At 41.4% G+C, this 24,841-nt stretch overlaps 1 protein-coding gene across 2 annotated transcripts in view; it reads right to left on the reverse strand.

Annotated features, from left to right (window-relative positions):
• OSBPL2 (oxysterol binding protein like 2) overlaps positions 1-20,379 on the reverse strand; it is a 34,484-nt gene extending 14,105 nt beyond the window's left edge. Inside the window, exons 1-5 of one of the 2 annotated variants that reach the window (XM_079321362.1) lie at positions 20,308-20,379; positions 19,380-19,468; positions 7,612-7,776; positions 539-686; positions 208-283 (exon numbers count right to left, since the gene is read on the reverse strand). In XM_079321362.1, coding sequence (XP_079177488.1) covers positions 208-283; positions 539-686; positions 7,612-7,648 — 261 coding nt within the window. In that variant the 5' untranslated portion in view covers positions 7,649-7,776; positions 19,380-19,468; positions 20,308-20,379. The remainder of the gene's footprint in view (positions 1-207; positions 284-538; positions 687-7,611; positions 7,777-19,379; positions 19,469-20,307) is intronic. The other variant, XM_079321363.1, reaches the window with a different exon arrangement.
• Positions 20,380-24,841: the final 4,462 nt, after the last annotated feature.

Here is a 24,841-nt window from a genome sequence, read left to right on the forward strand (position 1 = left end):
GGAAATAGTACTGTTATTAAATAAATGTTGAAATTTTAGGAGCTGCAGTTTAAAATTGTTTCCTAGCAAAAAAAAAAAAAAAAAAGGAAAATGCACCTCAGGTAATACCTCAAAATAATACCTCAGGTATTTTGTGTCTTGATGTTTAAGCAATAAAATTAATCAGCTGACATTAGGAGATCTAACACTTCATCTAAGCTAACTTACCAGTCCAATGCATTTTTTTAATATGCTCCACACACTAAAATCACTTCTAGAAAACATTGGGGCAGGTAATGATGTCCTGTAATGGAAAGAAAAAAAAAAAATCCAAGTGTAATTTTCAGCCCATTAAACCACAAGCCATTTTCTTTCTATTGAAGCAACTTACAAAGGCAGCAAAGCATCACCCCAGACTTGGCACAGGAAGCAGACACGTGAAATGACTTCCCAATCCCAGAGAATTAAATTACCCTGTCCCATAGGACCAGCAATGCCCCAAAAGGGATGAGCCAGCACATGCCCACCTCTCATCCCCTGTGCAGCTCTTGGTGTTTACCTGTGTCTCTTAATTCCATTTTCTTGTATCTCTGTCTCTCCATTATGCTTTCCAGTCCTATTGCTTTGGTGGGGATCTAGATCAAGCATTTCTGGAACTTTATGATTTGCTTCTGAAAACTCTCCTGAAGAATTGTCAGAATCAAAGCCTGTATAAAAAATAAAAGGCAATAGTTTTCTTAGGAACCTTACCATGCCAGAGTGCCACTCACATTTTGCAAATCTCACACTTGAAGTACACTTAGACTAGGTTAGTTTATTTCAAAGAATATCAGAATGAAAACCTTTATTAAGTAACCTAATTTCCAGGAGTATTATGAGCCAACTACTGTGTTAGAATAAAGAATTATAATTTTTCACACTGCTGAATATAAAACTAATTTAGAATCTTAAAAGCTCTTGAGTAGCTCCTGATCAGATTAGCTGCATTGTCTCTTCTTCAGAGCTGCAGAGTAATTACAATAATTTGTTTCACTTATGTAGTTTTCCTCAAAGACCTCAGATAAATTAAACTTACACTGCTAGTAGGCAAGGAGAAAAAGAAAAAAAGAAAAGAGAAAATGGCCATTTCACAATGCAGGGGCAAACAGCCAGACAACTGGAACCACAGAAATACAGGATATTGAACTTCTTTTTGCCACCCTTATGTGCAAACCTAACAGTTCCCTAATGGCTGTAACAGGAATGTGAGGATATCACAATGAACTATTCCCTGAGCCCTACAAGTGACCCACAGCCTGACCTGCAGGAGGTGGCTGTATTTATGTCCCAAATCCATGCACTTGTACTGGAAACACCACTGTAACCAAACCCCAGCTTGCAGCAATGTGCTTGGAACAGCTTTAATCCCAAAAATGTTAAACCAGCAGGAAGCTGTAGAACACAAACTTGTGTTATCAAGCAGCCCCAAGTAAAAGTTGGACTAAACCAACAATCCAAGATCCCAGTCTAATGATTTTTAGTCACATAAATGACACACATAGTCGTATCAATAATGACAAATTTTGCATGTGGCCTTGAGTAAGAGGATTTTAAAAGCATTCTATGCACCTCTACACAGGCCCTTGGTCTCAATCAACAGCAAGAGGCCCCCCCTCAGTGCTGCTACAAACTGCAGAAACAAACACCTGTAAACCACAACAGCATCACCACAGGGCACCCTAAAACAATCCATTAGTACAATCCTTCACCACTGCAGCACCACTACAGAAAACACTGCTGATCCATCAGTGCAATTAAGAAACAATCTCGCTGAAATTAATCCTAAAATAATGACATCCTTTCTGAGTGACAAAGGGGTCAATTCTGCCTCAAGAAAGACTTTAGTTTCCAGCTTCCAATTGAAGAGTTAGAAGCAAAAAGCAACATTAAACATGGGTACTTGCTGGCACACAATTTTTGCCATGGTTTTAAGGAATACATAATATAATTTTTGCATTCCTTTCATTCCATCTGTCACAACATGGGCAGCCCCTTGTCTTTGTACTGAGTTCCCATCACACTCTGCTATGGCCTGTCCCAGAGTCCAGCTGAGGGTACACAAAGATTCTAAAATATTACAAAGCCTGTAAACACTCTGAGTAAAGAAATCACTTGTGACAAAGATTATTCCAATTTTAAATATACTAAAATGCTGTGATCCTCTGCCATTAACTTTTCTACAAAGCAGTACTTCAACTTTATTTTAACCTCTCCATTACAGCTTTTGCTGTATTAGAGCAATTCATGCAGGGCACACATTCCAGAAACAAAAAGCTGCACTTATTTAAGGGATCAAGTCCATGGCAAAAACATTCAGAACTGCACCAGGAAGTCCCAGTGATAAAATCTTGTTTAGTAAACAGCAGGTGTAATGGGTGATGTCATGTCTTGCCTTGTCTCCTAGGTTTTGATGTCACAAGAATGGAATTATGCAGCAATAACCACACCTTGGCACTTTCAGTACTCAACTGGAAAGTATGACAGTCACATATAGATTCAAGTCATTAAAATGAGGACTACCCTGAAACACCTGCCTTAAAAAAACCTTCAGTCAACTCACAACAAAATATTATTATTTTAAAATAGTATTTTTAACCATATATTAGCTTTTTTTGAACCTGTTACAGTACAAACAGCAAAAATACCTTATTAGCTTAACTATAAGATGGAAAACAAAAAGAGCTTTTTGGTACAATACCCTCATCCAAAAAAACTGACCAAGGTCACATGACACAAGGAACAGCATCACTTCAATGAGATTAACACCTAAATGAAAAAGAAAAGCTTCATAACAGGAATAATGCACTGGCTTATAGGGGAATAGTTCTGAAAAATTATGAAAAATGAAAATGTGATTTCAGTCTTCACCTTGTACCTGAAACCCTGCACATCCTATCAAATGGCCATTGTGTTATCTACATTAGTGTTTCTGTTTCCAATGATTCAGAATTGTTTTGTCCTGTTCCTGTAAAGCACAACAGGAATTTAGATTCAAGTGTATTTATTATTTATGGACAACAATAAGTCACTGATAAGTAAATAAATGCCAATTCAAATGAGTGACTTGTAGACAAACAACAAAAATTGAATCCCTGCTCCAGAAAAGGAAGTACATTTGCTTTTATTGGGCTGCACTTCCACCTAATTACATTAAAAAAAAACAAACCAAAACCACTGTGGAACACAGCCAGATAATCACAGACTTCCAACTACACTTTCCACCTTAGCATCACATGACTTATCCACTACAAGCCCATTGAAAAAGTTTCAGAATATGCTTCTCAATGAAGTTCTAGGTATTAGAATTCTATTAAGAGCTATCCAGACACTGCTTTATGCAGAGGAAGTAGATCTGGAAGAAAAAAAGCTTACAGAAATGATTTGTTGTACTTTCTCTAAGTTCCAAAAAGAGCCTTACAGCAGCTGCCAATAAAGCTTTGAACTTGAGAAACTGAGTAGGTAAGAGTTACTTACAGGACAGTTTTCATGCTAAAAAGCCACTGGGAGTGAGGATAAGAATGAAGATTTAAAAGGAGGATAGGGGACCAGAGACAAAAATACAATATCAACAATCAGCTTAATAAGAAGTTCCACTTATATGTGCTAGGAGTGAAACAAAAGCTTTTAAAAAGTCTTAAACTTTTAAAGTAAAATAGTTCAGTTGGGCGCCAACATAAATCTATTTCAAAAGCTTAAAGAAAAGTAACTTGCCAGTAACTTTAGTTCTCTTAGCCTTCCTCTTCCACATCCTGCAAATGAATCAAGGCCACTCAGAGTGTGCTGCACATGAGCCAAGGCAGCAGAGCCTGGTTCTGAGTCATGGACAGAGACACCAAACCTCCCCTTCAACAGGCAGCAACTGCCCTGGGTACTAATTAAACCTTGCCAGCCAAGGCAGAAAGGGAATCAAAACACCTTGGTACTGAGAGCCTTCAGTCCAGAAAAAGGCATAAGGAATAGGATAAACATGCTGGAAGTGCAGACAGCAAGTGAAGCAAAAGGTGTTGTTTTTCTTTACCAAAAATTAACTATTCTCCACTTTCCAGAATAAGTCTATTGTCACAAGCTGTAGCTGATGGAGGCAGGTTGGCCTTTCACAACACCTGCAATACTTACACAGCCATTGATTCACTCTGATCCAGGCAAAATGAAAATGGATCAGTCTGGCAGACAACCTCACTTCCTCCTCCCCACGTGAAAGCAACAGAGAGCAACATCCTCACAAATACACCTGGCTGATGAACCAGCTGAGCCTCATGGGCACAGAACACATTCCCATGGAACTGCAGGATAATTAAAAATGCAAAATTAAAATGTTCTCAAAAATAAATTATCCTGCTAAACAGCCGGGCACTTTCCTGCTTTGTGGCAACACTTTCACACAACATTTTGGCAAAAAGATACCTGACATTATCAATGAAGGATACTGCTCTAAAAGAGATCCCTGATGGCACGAAGTCTGTGATGACATTAACACACCCAAGGTGACATAGACCAAAACTACATGCTCTTTGTCTCATAGAAAAATTCAAAGAATCTGAAATTCATCTAAGGATTGACTACTTTTATCCTGATCCAGAATCAGAAAAAGGTGCCACTGGAATTTTAGAAAAAGCAGATTCTTGACAGCTGTGATGTCTGGAATTAAGTGAGATCACAGGTAACATTCCCAAGGGATTCCCTAGGGTAGTACTCATCAAGGCTGTCAATGTCAGCAGTGCTAATAACCTCTGACTGCAAAGAAACTTCTCCCCATGGAAACTCTTTGTCACCAGCTCAATTCATCCCCTTGATTCATCAATACCCCAGTCCATGCTGCCATCATCATCCAGCCATGTGCCAGGAAGATGATTCCCAACCACCCAGCACACTATTCCCTCCCATGAGCATTTCTTTTGAATGATCTGGGGACAGTGTCAGAAGGAGGAAACTTCTCAGCCAAGTTAAATCCAGCACTACAAAAATCAGGGGTCTCCTTAGGGGAGATTCGTATTCTACAAGTGGATGTTATTAATTAATAACTATGGAAAAGCTGTGACTTCCTGAAGGAGTGAGTCCATACTACCTTAAAGAAGGCAGGAAACTACCTGGGCTGCTGCTGAGTGTGCTGCAGAATTCTGGAGTAACTCCCACAGACTCCAAGTGCTCTAAGCCTGGTTTACTGCCTACAGGACAAACTGCAGTACCCAATTCCTAAAATCAGTGAACTTTGGGAACACGTTGCAGCTCCTTCTGGGGAAACCAGGGCTCAGGACCCAACAGGAACAAGAGAAATGTATGATGCACACACTGTTTTCATCTCAACACTAAAACACAGCTGGAAAACATGCTCATTCCCAATCCTAGACTTTGAGCAGATTAAGCACATCTGAAGGCAGCTTCTGCCCTTCTACTGATCTGACCTAAAAACAAGGAGAGCATCCTTGGAAAGAGTAGACTGAGGAGACTACCAAGGCAATTTCTTCTTTTTTTTTTTTTTTTTTAATCCAAATTTGAAACCTCAGATCCAGATGTTTTCACCAAGAAACCTGGAAGTGCACCTTGGCTCAGAAAGGACTGGGATTGTGGACTTGATCTTTCAGGAGCACTGCATCTACACCTACCCTGCCCAGACCATTAAAAAACTAAGAGACAGGCAGGCACTACCAGGACTCATTAACACCTAAAAAATTCACTAAAGCACCATGTGAAAGATCCACAGTGTTAACAGGAGCAGAGAGTTACTACAGACATCAGCAGCCAGGGAACATGAGAGCAGAGAGGCCCATTTCCAGCTGTTCTTTGCATCACATTTCTGAATGACCTGGACAAGGCACAGCTATAAAGAACTAGGTCTGACTTCACTAGGTCTGTGCAAGTAACTCATCAAACTGTCAGCATCTCCTAAAGCACCCAGCTGGAGAAAGGGATTGAGCACCTTGTCCTTAAAGACAAACAGTCCAGAAGGAGAATAAATCTGAAGTATTCCCAACTTAGAACTCCTCTTAAACCAAGCACCAGGCTCTTAAGAAACACATATAGCACATACTTACATATATATATATATATATATATATATATATATATATATATATATATATATATATATGTAAAAATTTATCTCCTGCCAGCACATTCCCCCCTTTGGAAGAATAAGACATGGATGGAACAAGGAGTGCTCACAGAACTGATTGACAACATGCCAGTTCTGAGCACAGCCAGCCATGAGTGCAGGTACAAGAACAGCTCATGCACAATACTCAGTCACCACCACCCAGAGCACCTGCAGGGGGAATCAACCTTTTGAGGTAGAGGGGAAAAAGAAGGGGAAAGAAGACAAAACCAGGGTATTGCTGCAGGTGAGTCAAACACCAAGGGCTGTGCAGTTCTGCAGCAAGGGCAAAAGAATGCATCATCATCAAAGCTGTACAGCACAGACCTCATGTTTAGAGGTACATTTATTTTCACACCTTTTTCAATGGAAAAAACAATATAGTTCATTTATGGCACTGACATGAGCTCTTGGAACTGAAAGATTACTAATGACATACAAACCATTGTGTTTAAGATTTTAATGGTACAATGGTTTGATTTTACAAATGAATTTGGAGTACTAGCCCCATCACTCCTAGCTGGCATGAATGCAAACTGAATTTCCTTCTCTCCTCTGTGACATAGTTGTGACAAGTCCTGTACAGTCTTCTGTCAGCCACACTGCTTCACCCAGCCCCCTCTGTTTGTTCCTCACATGAATTTCCAACCAACCATGTCTAAGTCTACCTTACCCACTTCTATCTACCATTATACTTCCATTCCTTCAATTTTCACACTAATCATTATTCTCTTTTCATTTCTGTGATTTTACTTTAAGCACTGTAATCTCAGTATTTACCATTTCACCTCTGCTACAGGATTTCTCAAGAGATATTTCAGTGGAAATCTTTAAAATTGTCTGAGATCTTTAAGAGGATTTCCTTTTTCTTTATTAAAATACTTCAAGCATTTTATTTCACCACTAAAGCCATCTAAAGCTCTTATAAATAACTATTCATCCTTATTAGTTGAGAGCAAAGTACTATTTGATACACTGCTCAAGTGTGAAGTGATTCATGTTTGCTTTTTCAGAAAAAATAGGATTGCAAAGACTTTTGGCTCCCTATCTTGAAAACATACTTTTACAGCAATTTGGTTCTGACTAGAAAAAATTTTCTACTTCAGTTCTTTAGAAAAAGTTTTCCATTAAAATTAAAAAATGAATACAATAACAATAAAAACAGCCCACAGGAAATATTTCACCTTTTAAAGGGTCTGCTTCTCAAGCTGCTATTAAATTGATTTTCAGAGAAAATGAAAGCAAGACCTGGCTACTAAAGGACTGTTATAGTGATGAAATAATAACTGGCATTAGGGCTTAACAAAAAACCCCTCATTTCCAAGCCTGAACACAAGCTACAATTTTCCTTTTCTGCTTTTCAGAACACAGCTCTACAAGTTTTACCAACATAAGTTTACTTTTGATTTGTTACTAACAGCCATGTATCACCATCTCCTTACCACACACACAATGCAATTTATGGGGGTTTTCTTGCCCTTGGCACTGTGCCCATCACTCACCCGTAACGGCATCATAAAACTCTTCTTCACTGTTCATCCTTCAGGGTGGAATCTCTGTGCAGCCACTGCAGCTCTCTCTAATGCATCCTTGAGCTTGATTTAGAGATTAAGTGTCTGTGTGCTGTCAGAGTCTTCTTTTGCAAATACCCAGCTGCTTTAGATGATCTATTCGACAAGAGAGGGAAACAGAATTAGCAGCTTCCACATTTCTCCTGTGTACAAACACTCACACTTGACAAACACTAATTTTCCTGTTTCTTCCCATGGCAAAAGATGAATTTTTGCATTTATAAGTAAACAGCTTTTTTGACACAGCAGTAATTCTGAAGACAACTACTACCTGCCACAAGTTGATTTGCTGTGCCACACTTCTCTCTGTATACATTACTGTAAAATCTAACTTATTTACAGCAAGTTACATTTCAGGCAAGTACAGCTCGAAGGAGCAGAGAATTGACAGAAGGAAAAGCCAGTTGGTAAACCAAAAATTCTCCTTAGCAAGAGGATAAGCCTTACTGCATCCTTAACCAAGAAAGCTGGGAACAAGAAAGAACCTTGGTATCTCAAGGTCTGACCACTGCATGAAAATGTTAGGTCTGACTCTACATGATGCAATCAATGCTGAGAGAAGTTCTGTCAATCTACTGCCATGCACTCTGGAAGAGACAACTGGAGATTTTTCCCTCTAGAAGGAAAGAACCAATGAACCTTTCCTCAGTAGAACCACACACTCTGCAAATAACTTACAGATTTATGTAGCATTCCAGCTCCACTTTATGGATAGACTAAATTAGTTTTCCAGATGGTTGGCAATGCTGTAACGCAAATATTTTTACCTCACCCAACTTTAGTTTAAGAGGAAGAATGAGAAAATTTCATTTTCACTCTTACAAATGTTCACCAGGTTCCAAAAACGAGCCAAGTACACAGCAATAAATAACAGCATGGTAATGCTATCAATATCTCCTCCAAAACAACCTCAATCTGTCAGTCTCAATTTTTTCTGATCCTGAAGATTCCATTGCTTTTGTGACAGTAGTTTCTCCAGAGTAATTATAACTTGCACAATTCCATTCCAATTAAGAGAAACAATGCCAGAAGTGCACTCTGCTCCTAGGAGAAGAGTTTAGCATGTTTGAAGCCAATTCCTTCTTTTCCTCTGCAAGAAACCAGACTGTGTTTCAAGCCTTTTTCCCCTCACTGCCCAGAACAAAAGCTGTTTGAATGTCTCACATACATACAGTTCTCCTAACTGTCCATTCAGAGGGAGGAGCCAAACCAGCCCATTATGGGACTCATCTAAGTTAATGAATTTAGTGTTTGACTTGAAGTGTTTTATGTCCTTCAAGGATAGTATTTCATTTTTGTCACTTTTCCCTTAGGAACTTCCAATTTCCTTGTTACTATAGGATTTTATACCAATCTCTGCAGCAGCAATATCATATTTACAAGTCCACACCCTCCACATATCTTTGAAGATGCAAGACATTTCTGCTTTCAATTGTCTGCAAGAATTGCATCCTTCTAGCAAAACAGCTGCCAATGTTTCCAGAAGAAAACTTATATATGTGCAAGACACAGCCCTCTCAGGATCAGGACTACAACTACATTATTTTCTCCATGTTTTCTTGCATCTTCCCTTTTTCTGTTTAATCATGTATAGAAGGCACTAAGAAATAAAAATTATGACTTCCAAAACTGTCAAATACCATTAAGAGCCTTAGAGTAAATAAGGTCATACAGATGAATGCCAGTTTCTCCTCTCCCCTCTCCTGCACAATAATAATTGCATTACAAAAGGCCTTGTGAAGAGGAACTACATCCCACAGTGTGCACTTTCACTGCAGAGACAACAAAGCTTTCCTATAAAAACACCCACCAAGTACAAATGAAGTAACCACAATCAGACACAAATGAAAAGCAGAGTTATGTTGTGCTCTACATCTACCTCACATCACACCTGAAGCTCACTGCTATTTGAAAATTCAGTCATATAAGACAGTAAGTTATATATAGAATATTCATTGAAATCACTTTAAATAATAACAGCCACAAATTGTCCTAAGGTGTTAGGAACATTTTAAAAGAGGAAAAAAATAATCTATTTTGCTGAGTTACACTAGGAATAACTTCCCACTTGTATCACTTCTTTTACATTCAGTTCTTTTATACAGCAGAGATTAACATGAATTTGCATGTAGCTGAAAACAGTGCTAACAGCATTCAGCTTTCATAAGCCAAAAAGCTGTGATTAAATCCTGTTCTCTAACTAAGAGCAACAGCAAAAGTTACTTTCAACTAGGCTGAAATAGCAGAAGACAAAAACATCTTGGTGGCTTCATTTCCAGTATCTGTAATCTGTATTTCCTCCTCCATTCCCTGATGTTCCCAGAGGAATTCACTGCACACCAGTAAGTGTGGTTAGCAGCTTTTATCCAAATTGCCATTGAAAGAAGGGTGCAACACTCCTGTGTCAGACAGACCTTCAGGAGCTCAGGACCAGCTGCTGCCCTGGAAAATCTGTCATAAAGCACAAACATCCTGTCATGGTCTCACCTCTCAGTCCTGCAGTGTTGAAAAAACACAAAGTCTATTTGGACATTTTCTTGCACACACAGTAATGAACAGGAATGTAACAAACAGGTTTCCATACAGACTTCACTTGTTGAGAGAACCCTGTTTGAGCAGCTGAGGTTTGCCAGAATTATCTTGGTGAGCTTCACTTTGCAAGCAGGGCCAAGGGGCTGAGCCTGGGTGCCCATCCAGAGACACCCAGAAATGTGTTTTTCCTGGGGATCTCAGCCCAGCTGTACTCACCAAACCACCTTATCAATAACAGGGAAAAGCTGCAAGTAGAGGCACCTTAACAGAACTGGAAAATCTTCATTTAATGATGACAACACACCCCTAGCCATAACCAGTAAAGATTTTGTGGTTTACAGGATAAGCAACAAAGCTTATCTACTTCCTCATATTTTAAGGCATGGATTGGTACAAGCTAATTTGATTTATTTATGGGATTTGTGTGCATGAGGACAAAAGGCTACATTTATTTTTATTTTTGTATCAAAATAATTTCCCTACAGGAGTGATGCTATTTTTGAAGCTCACACTGAAAGACAACAGATTAAAACATCCAAAAGAAAAGCACAATATCCATCCCAACAGTACAACTATGATTGGTAAATTTGCACTGCAGCTGTATTACCTTATATTTCACTCTGATAAATTCTCTGATACATTGTCCAGAATATTCACAATAAGATTTTACTCTTGAAATTACCTTTAAAGTTGAGCATTAAAGCAATTTATAGAAAACAACTAAGCCTAACATAACTCACTGAAGCAACTCTTGAACAAGCTATTTGGGCAGAATCTAGATTTTCTCATCATTTATTTGTAGCCCAATGCCTAAAAGATGCAAACTCAAACTAGCTAAGCACAGGATGTGAAGTCAAAAACTTGTAAGAGCTTCTGGCATCTCCTAATCAAAAAACAACTTCTCTGGTTCCTCTGAAATAAGCTTTACACCTTGGTGATGCTGTAAAGCCATTCACAAACAGGTTAAACAAGATAATATGTTGTCCAATAACACAATTCAAAAATGCAGGTACCAATGCTGAAATAAAAAAGCCATTTTTGTGGAAGGGAAGAGTGCCCAAAACCTAAACAGGTAAGGCATAGAAATATAATTAACTACAAATCATATGGGCACAGAGGCTGATTTGTATCTTTGCTGTTAAAGTGTCATTGGTACTGCACAATAACTCAAAAGCAGGAAAGGTGGAGAGGGACTTTTTACAAGAGTATGTATGACAGAACATGGAGGAATGGCTTCACTGACAGGGAGCAAGTTTAGATTAAATATTGGAAAAAATTTCTTCCCTGTGAGGGTGGGGAGGCCCTGGCACAGGCTGCACAGAGAAGCTGTGGCTGCCCCTGGATCCCTGGAAGTGTCCAAGGCCACCTTGGAGGAGGCTTGGAACACCTGGGATAGTGGAAAGTGCCCCTGCCATGGCAGGGATGCAACAGGATGAGTTTTAAAGCCCCTTCCAACCCAAACCATCCTATGGTTCTGTGATAATTACTAAAACTCCTTTAAATTCTCATAGTTTATCAGAGAGGATCACACATTCCTGACTGATGACCATGGACAGTCCCTTTTTTAAAGGACATAAAGATTTTGCAAAGGCAAAGGACAAAACAAAGCATGCAGCTGAGGTAAAAACTGCAGAAACACATCCACAGCACACCTTGCAACAGGTTTAACAGAGGGGAGGGAATTACTCAGAATTCCAGAATTCCTGCCTTCCAGAACTGCCTGTCACAGGAGAGGGAACAAACAGGAAGGGCTGTTCCTAAACACCAGACAGGTCCCAAGATATGCTCAGGAGCAAAATCCCTTTTCCCAGTGACCTAAGGAGCCTTGATGCAGAGTGTACCAAACTATTCACACCACCCACAGTCCCCCACAGGGCCCTTGAGCAGGGCAGAACAGAGTAGTAGTGGATCTGTCCATCAGCTGGTGGTGAACAATGTCACACAAAGTGACAGCTGAGCTGTCACTCAGTGACAGGTACAGGTGATCTGGCTGCCAGTAACACACTCTGCTTGCCAAAGCTCTCTGCAGGTCAGAGTGTCCCCTACAAGGTCACAGCCTCCAGCAGTGGAAAGAACACAAATTCTCTTCCAGAAATACGCCAGTCCCAGACTCTGCACAACTCCTATTTTAAACTATTTCCTCCCACTTGAACTTATTTTTAAAACCAGGACAACAAAAGCTCAAGACTTCACAAATCACTTTATAAACTGCCTCATTTGCTCCACGCACTCCGTGACGTGCATGTGAGCATCTCTCTGAGGAGATGCACATTCCACCTCCAGGACTGCTCTCCAAAACCAGTGTGGGTGGCAATCCACTGCCTTTATCTTGGTAAATTACTAATCCCTTAAATTTGTCACTTTGTAGGCTTGTTCCTCCTCAATTTTCATTTTTCAGAAGAAAAAAAAACAACCAATTTATTTCAACCATGATCCTGGATCCTAGGAATTTATACACGTATTAAAGAATGCAAAAAACTTGCACCCCTGTAAGAGTTTAAACCTGTAACTACCCTAAATCCATTCGACTAGTTTCTCCCTCCTAACTTGTTCTTCCAGGTTAATCCTCAACAAAGACCCAGCTGAATAACCAAAAGTTACTCCTCCTTAAAGAAACATTTACATTTCTATAGAAAGACCAGCATTTACAATGAGTGGCTCACGGGGCTGGAATGTGGCTCAGCAAGCTCAGGTTTGAAGCTGGCTGGGGATACCTGCAGTGCCTTTTCCCTCCAGACCTCAAGCTGAAATTTCTCATCATGCAGCAATTCTGGAAAGCTTTGCTGACATCACCCTGCTAAATTAAAAATCCTTTTTTTTTTTTTTTTTGCTTGGAAAGCACATGTGCTAGCTGTACATGACATATAAAACACTTGGTCCTATTCATTACACAGATATTGAATCCAGGAGCATTTAAGTAAAACCAAGTACAGAACCAATAAGCAGTCATTAAAATAACCACAGAGGTTCAGCAGCATGAGTAGGTAGGGTGTCAGGAGTTCAATACACTGGAATTAAGAGTGCCATCAAAGAATTCATGAACTAGCACATTCATCAGCTTTTTCACATGCCTAACAAGGCTTTGTTTGGTGTGCACTTCCACAGCAAATTTTAAAATAACTTCAATTTAATGTATAAAGAGAAGAATTGCAAGCAATTAAGAAAAAAGAAGAAGGAAAAAAAAGTCACTTGGGATCTTCCCCATGAGAAACATTTTCATTATTTTGATATGACAAGGGGGAATGTGAATTTTCAAACTGAGAGAGGGCAGGTTTACATTATATATTAGAATGAAATTCCTTCCCTGTGAGGGTGGTCAGGCCCTGGCACAGAGTGCCCAGAGCAGCTGTGGCTGCCCCTGGATCCCTGGAAATGTCCAAGGCCAGGTTGGACAGGGATTGGAGCAGCTGGGACAGTGGAAGTGTCCCTGTCGTGGCAGGAGATGGAATGAGTTGAGCTTTAAGGCCCAAACCATCCTGGGATTCTGTGACATCCTGGGTTCAAGATGTACCTTCTGTCCAGAAAGAGATACCAAAGAGCCAACAGAAAATCAAACATCCACATCCTTCATAATAACACCAAAAAGAAGAAATGGGGAATAAAAAAACACAAAATCCCCCAGTCTACAACATGACTGGTGGAATAAGAGCCAACCCCATCGTCTCTTGAGTTGCCAGCTGAAATAAAACATAACTGTAGTACTTCAAGGGATAGAAATAAATAACTTGAACTAGAAGATAAATATTCATGTGTGTTTAATTCATGCACATCTGAAAACATCAAACTGCAGTGTTTCATCTCTGAATGAAAGCTTCAGCAAGGATGAATCTTAATTGACTCATGAAATTAGGTTACCAGCAATATTTCATCTAAAACATCTACAAAAATTAGTCAAGAATCAAATTTAATTGGCAATTTAGATTAACTGTTATGCACTCAAAATCTCTTCAGCCAGAGAACAGCCACAGACTGCAGAATCCAGGAGAGGATTTTCTTTACCAAGTGAGATTTGTTTCTTACTCCAAAGTTTGACTGTAATACCATCAGCCAGATGTCTTGGCAAGACAAAGCTCTCTCTGCACCCACAGCAAGAGAAGGGAAACTTCCTTCTCAAATCTGTTAAATAAACTGCAGAGAGTGTGAGTGAAGAGGATCAGCTGAGTGCTCATCCCACTGTCACTTTTCCATTTCTCTGGAGATTGCAGCTGTCCTAGCACAAGCTCTTATGGAGTTGGGAGTCATTAAATGGCCTGGGGACAGTTCAGTGCCAGCACTTGAGCCAATGATAACAACAAACTGAACATCTGAAAGGTTAGCTTTGAACAAATGAGCTGAGCAATTTATGGCAGGAAGAACCATGTTCTGTGCTCTCAGAAATACCAATTTTTGGTGATGCTTCACAGGAATTAAGAGACAAGTGAAACACTACAAGTCTGGCTTTCAAAGGAGTAAAGGCCACAAAACCTGTTTCTGCATCACAACAAATGACACTGATTGTCCCACACATTAATCATTGCCCCAGGCCATAATTTATTTAATATAAAAATTGTAAAGATGAATCTGGACAGAAAATATCCTCCCAGAATAGTGCTCAATTACCTTTGGAATCAAAAGCTATTCCCCACTCTCACTTCAGCCAAAAATTTTGTTCTACAGCCAAGGATACTGGTTTGCAGAACTTCCTTCAAATTGAACAAACAGACCAAGGAAACTTGATTTCAGCAGATTAATGTTTTTTGATGCAAAACACTTCATTGAAATTCATACAGGATTCTGTATATATTCTCCTTTCTTAACACTACCTCAGTATCTGAGACATTTTTCCACCCAAGAGCATCTGCTACAGCATTTTTCAGACTCTGTAACCTTCACTTGGAAACTATTTCATGTCCCATGACTAAAAAATGACAAAATTCTGTTCTGCACACCTCTCCACGCAGGATGCATAATGCTAGGTTTGATCAGGAGTCATAAATCAGCTCATTTCTAGCCACACTGTTAAAAAAAATAAATCATTCAATGCTGTATTGTAAAACTAGTTATTTCTTAGTTATTTCCTGGGGATCTGTTTTATCTTACTTGTAAGAGAGAAGGTGGGAAGTAATCAATAACTCCAAGTACAGTGCCTTTGAACACAAGTGTCAGTAGATACATGATTAATCATTTAGGAAGACTTCTCTGAAGATAAAATTAAGGATGCTTGGCTATTTCTCATCATAATGCAGCCACCCCTGCAAATTGATCACTGAAGCTTATGAAGACAGTCACAGCATAAAACATCACTGGAGAAAACCCCTAGAACAGTAAAAATAGTTACATGTTTAAGTTCCTAGATCTTCCTCCTCAAAGGCAGTTTTGTCTCTCTGGACTCACTCTATCCAGACAGATGCAGGTTTACATTTACTCTGCACAAGGTATTTTGCCAATAATTTTCAGAGAGACTCTTAGACAATTATGGCAGCAATTAGACTGCAAATAAAGCAGGAGGATGACAGTGACTAACCCACTGCAAAGCCCTACAGTGTAAGAAAATGTATTTTTATGCTTATGACCAACTCCTCACACACAAAGATTCCACAACATGAGCTCCTGCACACAGCTAACAGACTATTTGTGAGGGTGTTTTTAAGATGACACCACAAATTTGCAAAAGCTTTAGGAAGTCAGAGTTTATGCTATGATTGAATTTCCTTTAAAGCTGCACTTATAGTAAGTACCTACTGGATTCCAGTACAAGGCTGCTACTCTGTTTGCTATTGTCAATACAAAACAATAAAATTAACTTTGAGTCCTCAAGACAGGACAAGTATCTCCATTTAGAGCCCAGTTTTAATAAAGAATCCACCCAGCTATCTGCTCAGTAACATTAATGCACTTGATTAACCAAACATGCACAGCACTTTTGTTTAAAAAAAACAACGAGTTTATGTAAATAAAGTTATTTACACCTCTGAAGATGGGTAGCATTTTTGTTCCACTATTAAACAACCACTCAACAGTTTCATTGTTTCAGTGCAAAACCTAGAAAGAACCCATGCACGGGGCAGTTCTGCTCTCCTGAAAAAAGTTCTCCTTTCAGCCAGCACACTCTGCTGAAGGGCCCTTTATGAACAGGCTGGTGAGAGAATTTCTCTGCAGCCTCAACACACAAAAGTTGCATCACTGAGAGCTATTAAAGGGATTCTCATCCTCACTTGATTGCCCTGACACATTGTAGGGAGCAGAGGAGCTGGTGAGTGAGTTAGTGAGCTCAACTAGAGTGATGTGAACCACAGACACCTCAGAATTCACACACTTTACCACCTTCAACCTCCACAGCCTCTAAGTGCCACTAGAATCTAAACACAGTGAGATCTACTAACAGATTCTTTTGGGAGCCCTAAAAAAAATTACTCAGAAGTGTAAAAATAACACTAGTAAAAATATAACGAAGTTATTTATCCAGTCATGAAAACACATTTCTTGACAGATACCCTAAGCATGCAAACTTTGCAATACCCCAGAGGTTCAGAGCACCCCAAAGCTTTTATCTCATCCAAAAGTGAGCAGCACAGCACAGGACTGGAGCAGGAACACCACAGACCAATCTGGTCTAGCACCAAACAGAGTCACTGCATGTCCAACACAGCAAAGATAGTTCAAGTTTGGGACTACAAAACCAAAAGGGCCAAGACTAAAAGGTCCAGCTCTGTTTCTGCAGCTGCAGGGACAATTCACCTTTTGTGCACCCTCCCTCCCACCAGATGGATAAACAAGCCCAGGAAGACAACACTCTGCAGCCTCTGCATTTTCTGAATGGAGAGCTGCTGCAATCTACTACAAACCTGTCTCATTAAATTATGTGCATAATAAAATATACTGAATTAATCTAAATGATCTGTCTAGACCAGCAAATGAATTTCCAATTGTAACTGTATTTAAGGAAAGGAAAAAAAAAAATCAAGTTTAAGTACGCTCAGTCTATTCTTGTAACTTATTGATCCTGAAAATTAAGACATTATCTTTGTGCACTGAATCAACAATACATTTTTAAAGAGTATAACTGAAAGTTATGGTAAACCACATTTGACAAATTCTAATTGCTTGTTGATCTCCTGCAACATGCTTTTACAAGTCTTTAAGGATGCAAAGTAAATAATTACATCATCATACATTTGTCTGCACAGTAATTATTAAGATGCAAGGATTGAGATAATGAATTCTTGAATTCCAGGTTCTTTGGTGGTCTATTTCATAAAATAATAAAACCCATTAAAGATCTGCTATAAAGCACAACCTCTATTATTGAGCAACAGAAAAAACATCAAAGTCTCCTGTCTCCAAAAAGGGGCAGACACAGGGTGACCAATTTGTTCCTTGCTCTCACTTTCCAATTTATTCAGCTTGAGGAGATACCCATGTGATCAGCTACTATGGAAGCTCAGCTACAACATTCAAGTTCTTGAGTATTCCATATTTAACATATATTCTTTGCACGCCTCATTTTGTGCATTTCTTCCAAGAATTGTAAGAACCAAACATTTTAGTTGCTTCACAAAGAAGAGTCTAAACACTAAGCATTTTACAAATCATACCAGTGTCAAATACAGAGATTTCTTGTATCTCCATGAGACAGGTGACAAAACTGATGCTGAGTGAAGGATTAGAAAAATGGCACCTTCTAAACAGAAGACCTAGATATGAACAGCATGATGTAACATTGAGTTTGTTCAAGGACAAGCTACTTCAAATACCAAAGCTAATAAATTATCTGCTTAAAAATTCAGCGTACTTGCAGGCTAATCTTGCTTTCAAACAACAGCAAAAAAAAAAATCATCTGACTGGCACTACAAACAGTGATTTAAAAATATAGCCTTATCAAAGCAAAAAAAAGCCTGATTGGGACGTTTTCCAGCCAACACTAAGATAACAGAAAGCAAAGCTTTCCACCTTTGTTCTAGGTCAGCATATGTGAAGTTCACACAGTAGAATTCACAAGAAGAAAGACTGAAATTCCAGTTTCAGTCATAAGACCTGCCAGCAAGTACAGTATCATGGGAAGCAGGAACAGTGTTAAAAGTGACTTAAAGAAACCATCCAAGAATGGAAACCATCTTCTGTGATCAGTTACCAAAAGCTGTCAGCAAACAAATAACTGATAATGACACTGCATTTCAATATTGTGTCAATAGAAACCTTAATGCTATCTAGTCTTTACCTGTAAGAACAGGGTTTGTCATCTAATCACCATTTTCTATCTCAAACTTTTGCCTTCTGTTGCTAAGATTATTTTGACATGGCTGAAGAGCCAGATCTGGAGGGAAAATGTTGTATTTTTTCCTGGACAGCAGACATCTCAGCACTTCCTTTTGAGAACTTCCTCAAGTTACAAGTTCATCATGAAGTGCTGTTGCTTCAGGAAAGCAACAATAAGAATTATTCCTGATTCTATCCCAGACTGCCCTCAGCTTTCTGTCACGTGGTCAAACATGTGTATGGCTCAACAACTATTTTAAGAAAAAGCTGTGTTTATTTAACTGAAAACCCAAGGGGTTACTCAGGGGGAAAATCAGCACTCAGAATTTCTTGCTTCCATGCTAGTTCAGCCAGTTCTCCTACTCCCATCCCACGGCACAGCACTGCATCTTTGGAAGTGACCCAAGTCACTGCTTCCAGAAATTGCCCTGAGGTTTTACAAGTCCCTGAGCACGCTGGTGTAGAGTTTGTTAAGATGTTAACACGTGTTTGCCCCCAGATGGTAACATGAACATAGATTTATAGAACTTCGGAAGGTTAAGTTGGAACGATCAACTTTATTTTCTCTTGCATGCAAAGATTTAGGAAAGGAAATACTATGGGAAGAGTGGCACAAATCAACTCTGCAGACCCATGTTTCCTTTTTACTTTTCCTGGAATCTCAATGAAAAGATTATGTAATTTAGCTGAGAAAATTCACAGTAAATGGAAGTATCTGCTTGCACCCAGCATGCTCTGGCAGATACTTCTGAGAGGAAACACAAGGTTATAGCACACATAAAAACCAGGAGGTGATTTTGGAACTACATTTGAAATTCAGGCCTGCAAGTGCTGCACAGTAACAAACTGCTTCCAAAAGGAGTCCTGAATCTAAACATACAGAGAGCACAAACACGATCAATAACCAAATTAAATAAATGGCATCTTATACCTTTATTATCACGCAGAAGTTCTGGTGGCATGTTATTTAAAAAAAGGCCCTTTTTCCTGCTATTTTTCCCATCTTGCTTGTCTCCTTCTCTGTAAAGGAAACATCGAGTAGGTAATTGAAAAACGAAATAACAAAAAATCCGACCCCAAATAAACCCCAACTGCTCGCTGTGCTTCAGCTGTGACCTAAGAGGCCCCTTGAGGCTCCTGTGCTGCGCTGAAACCGAGCCCAGCACATTCCTCTGGGGCCGGGTGTCGCAGACTCCTCTGCCTAAGCACCCAGCTGCTAAAGCAATCGGAAAAATAAAGTAAAATTACAAAAAGCGCAACGCTGGGGCTGCCGGAGCTGCACTGACCCGCACCCTCTGCACGGCAATGTCCTTCAGCCCAGAGCCCAGCGGATGGGCTGGGACGGGGAAGGCTCAGCCCTGGATGGGATCGCGGCACCGGGCACGGCTCGGCACGGGGCAGAATCACGGCACCGGGCAGAATCACGGCACCGGGCAGAATCACGGCACCGGGCAGAATCACGGCACCGGGCAGAATCACGGCACCGGGCAGAATCACGGCACCGGGCACGGCTCGGCACGGGGCAGAATCACGGCACCGGGCAGAATCACGGCACCGGGCAGAATCACGGCACCTCACCCTGACGCTGCAGCACGGGCCTGCGGCCCGCAGCGCCCCGAAACACCCGGGCGGGCCGCGGCCCCTCAGCCGCCGGGAGGGAGAGAAGCGTTGGGGCAGCCGCTCCCCCGCCCGCCCCCGCCGCACTGACAGCGCGGGCCGCGGCCCGCTGAGGATGGGACCCCCGAGCCGGGCCCGAACGGGGCTGTGGGGGCGCGGGGGCCGGCGAGGGGAGCGGAGACCGCGGAGTAGCGGAGCGGGGATCGGAGCGCGGCGGCCCCGGGCCCGGCCCGCGGCGTTACCTGCACCGGCTCCAGCGACGGCACCGCCGACACCGAGGCGGAAGTGCGGCCCTGGCCGCGCTGGATTGACAGGCAGCTCCGCCAATCGCAGAGCGCGGCCTCGCCCCGCCGTTGCCAAGACGACGAATCAGCTGCCCCGTTCCCCCGCTGGGAGGCGGGGCGAATGCTAATAAGGCGCTGAGCCTGCCCGCCCCGGCCGCGCCACCGCTGGGGAGATCGCCGGCCAATGGCGCAGGGGATATGCAGATGAGGGCGTGGCTATGCAGATAGAGGCGTGGTTATCTCAATAAGGGCGTGGCTATGCAGATGAAGCGGGTACCGGCAGCCCCCGGGGCGCGGGGTTGCCTTACCAAGCCCGTTTCCAGCGGTTTAGAATCCCCCCAGCAAGAGCGACCCCCTTGTGGCCTCTTGTGCTATATGAGCTTTGTGACATGAGCTAGCAGCTGTTTTCAGGGTGCAATAGGGGTTCACTGTACCCTCACTATCACTTGCAATAACAACTGGAGCAGATAACTTATTTTCTTCTATGACTTTTTGGTGGTTTTTTTTGAGATGAGGGTCTTCAGCTCCGTGTTTTGTTGAAGATTCTGTGGTTATGTGAGGGTTAGTATGAAATCAAGGTGATTTGTGGTATTATACAACCTGCAGGCCAGCATCCCTGTGGTTATGAATTGCTTCATCCTATTGTCATTTTCTGTGCCCTGTCACTTGGAGCAGCTCAATGGGCACCTCAAAACCCCAGAGAAATGCTCCACAAAGCCATATATGAGTATGAAATGGTAGGGAGTGAAGGAGGGAGATGAGATCCAAATAGCTATCCTCATAATTATCTTCTCTTACCATTAATTCAGCTCTCAGTGCAAAGCAAACCCAGAGATGAGCATGAATTCTGCAGCAGAAACTCCTTCATCAGAAGGATGTTCTTTAACAAGAGGATGGCTGCAAGGGCAGTGGGGACAATCATCACAAAATCCTTTGCTGCAGAGTTCCCTCCTGCCATCCCCAAACACTTTTGCTGGCAGGCTGTTGATTTAGGAGTATTACTCACCCCTAAATGGGCTGACAGCTGCTGGCCAGCAGCCACATGCTGACAATGTACGAGACACGAATTCACAGTGATAATGCTCCTTGCTCTGGCACAAGTGAAAGCGTTTAATGAAACCTCCAGGGGAATTTCTCACACCCATTGGGATTGAGGAGTGTTTTGGGGTGGGCACAGCTGCCTCCAAGGATGTCTGTTGGTCCTTCTCAATCCAGTCTTGTTCTACCCACATGTTGTTTCACCCCTTCCTTTACCCAAAGTTGTTGGGCTCATCTTTAGGGAGAATAAATCTTTGGGGCTAAAGGATAATTTGTATCACTCAGAATATTTTTATAAGGTTTTCCTGATTTGCCCAGAAATATATTTTTTTCCACATAAGCTCCAATTCAGCCTGCCTTCTTGGTTTGCTCAACATTGCAAGTCTCAACATGCAGCACAGAAATATTTCTGCTGCAGCTTTTTTTAAGCAAAGACCCACAAACAGAAAGTAATCAGGAATTTAAATTATTATTTTCTGACAGTGCAGACCTTTGTCATGACTAAGCAGCTGATCTGGAAGAGTTCTCCAAAAGGACCATGGCAAGACAAATCCACTGATTAGATGAGCAAGATATATTGAATTTTTATAGCTTTTTCTGGTCTTAATTGAAGGCATGGTCATCCTACTCCAGGCCAGTTTGTAAGCATTTCTTGCTTAGCAAAAATGAGGATAATTGACAATTTCTTCCTTTGTTAAATATTATGGGGCTATTCTCTAGCAGTCTAACACTATAAAACCCCAACTGGACAGGGAGAAGAATTTAAGTCTTTGTTTGAATGTCTTCTGCATTGGCAATGAGGGAAGAGAGCAGTTACCTTCTAAAGAAGATGGCACAGAAATTTTGCCTTGTTGGCAAAGTTTTGCAATGTTAAAGTAATTAAACAGGGGGTTTACAGTGGAAAGTATTGGGCAACTGTCTCAGGCATAGGTGTAACCATCAGCTCCACCTATAGTAAACCCAACTGCTTCCCTCCTGTGGAGAAACACAATCCACTTAGAAAAATTTTCCCAGCAAACCTGGTCATTGCAGCAGATTTGGGAAACCTAAAGGGTGACACAAGGGCAAAATGAAAAACCAGAAAATGCAGAGATGTTGGAGAGGAGATATTGTGAGGAAATGTGGCGCGTTGCAGCATTGTGAGCAGTCAATCCATCACCCGTTGTATGCAGACAAAGACCTCTTCCCTCCTCCTCCAAACCATGCAGCAGCCAAAGCAGCCACTCAGTCCCAACATGTTTGGGCAAGTTATCCAGCTCTGCCATGGGAAGCTCTTTTTAATCCATGACTCCTTGCCAGGGAGTTTCAACCCCAAGCCCATTTGTGTAGTGAAGGCTCAGCACCTCCAGCCCGTGCTGCATGTCCCTCCTCGGGCCGGAATTCCCAGCCCCTGTTCCTGCACAGCCTTTCAGAGCCACAGCAGTGTCCCCACAGCCCTGTGCCAAATGTCCTTGGAAACGCTCCCTGCTCACCAGCAGCTTCACCTTAGAGGAGTGAGGGGCTTGTCCACACTTGAAAGATTATTTGGATTAAGGGACGGCGTGAATTGAAATCAGAATGGGAATCCCAAAATATCTCTGGGCAAAAAAGCCTCAAGCTACCACAGCAGTTGATGGAAGAGTTTTCAAGGTGTTTCTCTCTTCCTGCATCCCCATATGAGTGAGCCAGACACCTCTCTGCAAAATGGGAAATATCCAAGTTTTCCATAATCCCAATAGTAGAGATTTTCTCCTGCAGCCTACCTCATTTTAAAAGACAGGAATTTTGAGTTCTATTGGCAGTAATAGAACTGCTGGCACTGAAAAAGGGGAGACAGTGTGAAAGAGCTACAGTCACAGAAATTTATTTAATATAAGAAAATATTTAAAAAGCAGACATTGGTAATACTGATAAGGCTGTAATGAAAAATGTGGTAATGCTGAAACCACATGAATTTTAACCAGTACCCTGAAGAAAAGCAATTCAAGAGAAAAAGGAATCTGTAAATAATGAGGAACATGGCAAAAGCTGAATAAGTAGAAATAGCCAGTCTGTTAAAAGGCTGAATAAGCATGTTCTTTGTAATGGCATGGAAAGGAAAAGACACAACAGCCTGTATCCTCCGCTTCAGTGATAATTTCCCTGGGAGCTGCACCCATTCAGCTGAGGGCAATTCAGGGGCTGAGCCACTTCCATTCAATATAAAATAAAGTTTTGAGAATCTCTGTGGTCAAAGTTGTGAAGGTTTAAAAACTTGAGAGTGCAAGGGGCTTTCTGCAGGAAGCCAGAAACCTTATTAAAACGTGTTTTCTCACAAAGTGTAGACACAAGCACAGAATCACAGAATTGTTAAGGTTGGAAGGGACCTTATAGATCATCAAATCCAACTTCACCACCATGTTCAGCATTAAAACATGTCCTCAAGTGCCATATCCACAGGTTTTTGGAATATGTGATGTACCCCTCTGCTGAGCCCTGAATTCTTCTAGTTCCAGGTATGACTTCTGGTGCTGGAAAATCCTGTGCCTGGAGTTGAGTAGAGATGAGCAGGAGCATGTGCTCAGGATAAAAATATTTGGGCCAAAGTAGCTCACTTTCATACATCATCTTCCCTGGGATGGAGTCCATAGGTTTTTTGCATGTTCATGGCAGTGAAGATGGGGATAAATTGGGTTTAACTCACAACTTCATCCTTCATACACCTGTACAGGATTTGGGAAGCTGTTTAGGGGGATACTGTGGAAACTGATTTTAGGAACCACCTCCCAATAAGGCTGGTACACGTGAGCTTCAGCCTGAGTTCCTATGCACCACTGCTGCCAGCTGATCTGTCTTCAGTCAGTGATGCTTTATATACTAATGGGTGTTTATTTGTCAAACTTAGCTCCAGAAGCATCTTATTTAGAATTAATTCCCACATCTATGTTTAGGTACGTGTACAGCAGCGAGGCAAGTGACCCCTGCACTCCTGGGACCACTCCTGGGCAGTAGATCAATTCAGAGCTGGTGTGAGGCTTCTTTCTGGAAACTCAAGTCAATAGAAGTTAATCATGCTTATTGATGCAAGGTCAGAATTGAAGTGGGAGTAAAATTTCACCTGTCTGAGCACTTCCTTGGTAACTTCCCTCTGTCACCAGCACCTCACTCAGAGAAGCAGCTGGGCAGGGTGATGTGCACGAGGCAGAGTAAAGGAAAACTCCTCACAGACAGCAGTGGAAGGGATATTTCCTTTTAGATATTCCCCATGGCAGGTCAGACAGATTTCTACTGCCCAGGTTAGATGTTACTGGTGTTGGCTAATTTAATTCCACTATTCACTAAATCCAGTGCTGTTGTTCCAGTAGCACAGCCTTTCCCTGAGGCAGCCCCAGTTCTCTTTCCATTTTACTGGCTTTGGGGATGAAGGGACAGCAATGAAATGTTCTCTATGGCATGCACATGTATTTTCCAAGTGTTGCTGGTGACACATCTGCAC

The sequence above is a fragment of the Erithacus rubecula genome (genome assembly GCF_903797595.1).
Source record: "Erithacus rubecula genome assembly, chromosome: 18".
In the NCBI taxonomy this organism is placed as follows: domain Eukaryota; kingdom Metazoa; phylum Chordata; class Aves; order Passeriformes; family Muscicapidae; genus Erithacus; species Erithacus rubecula.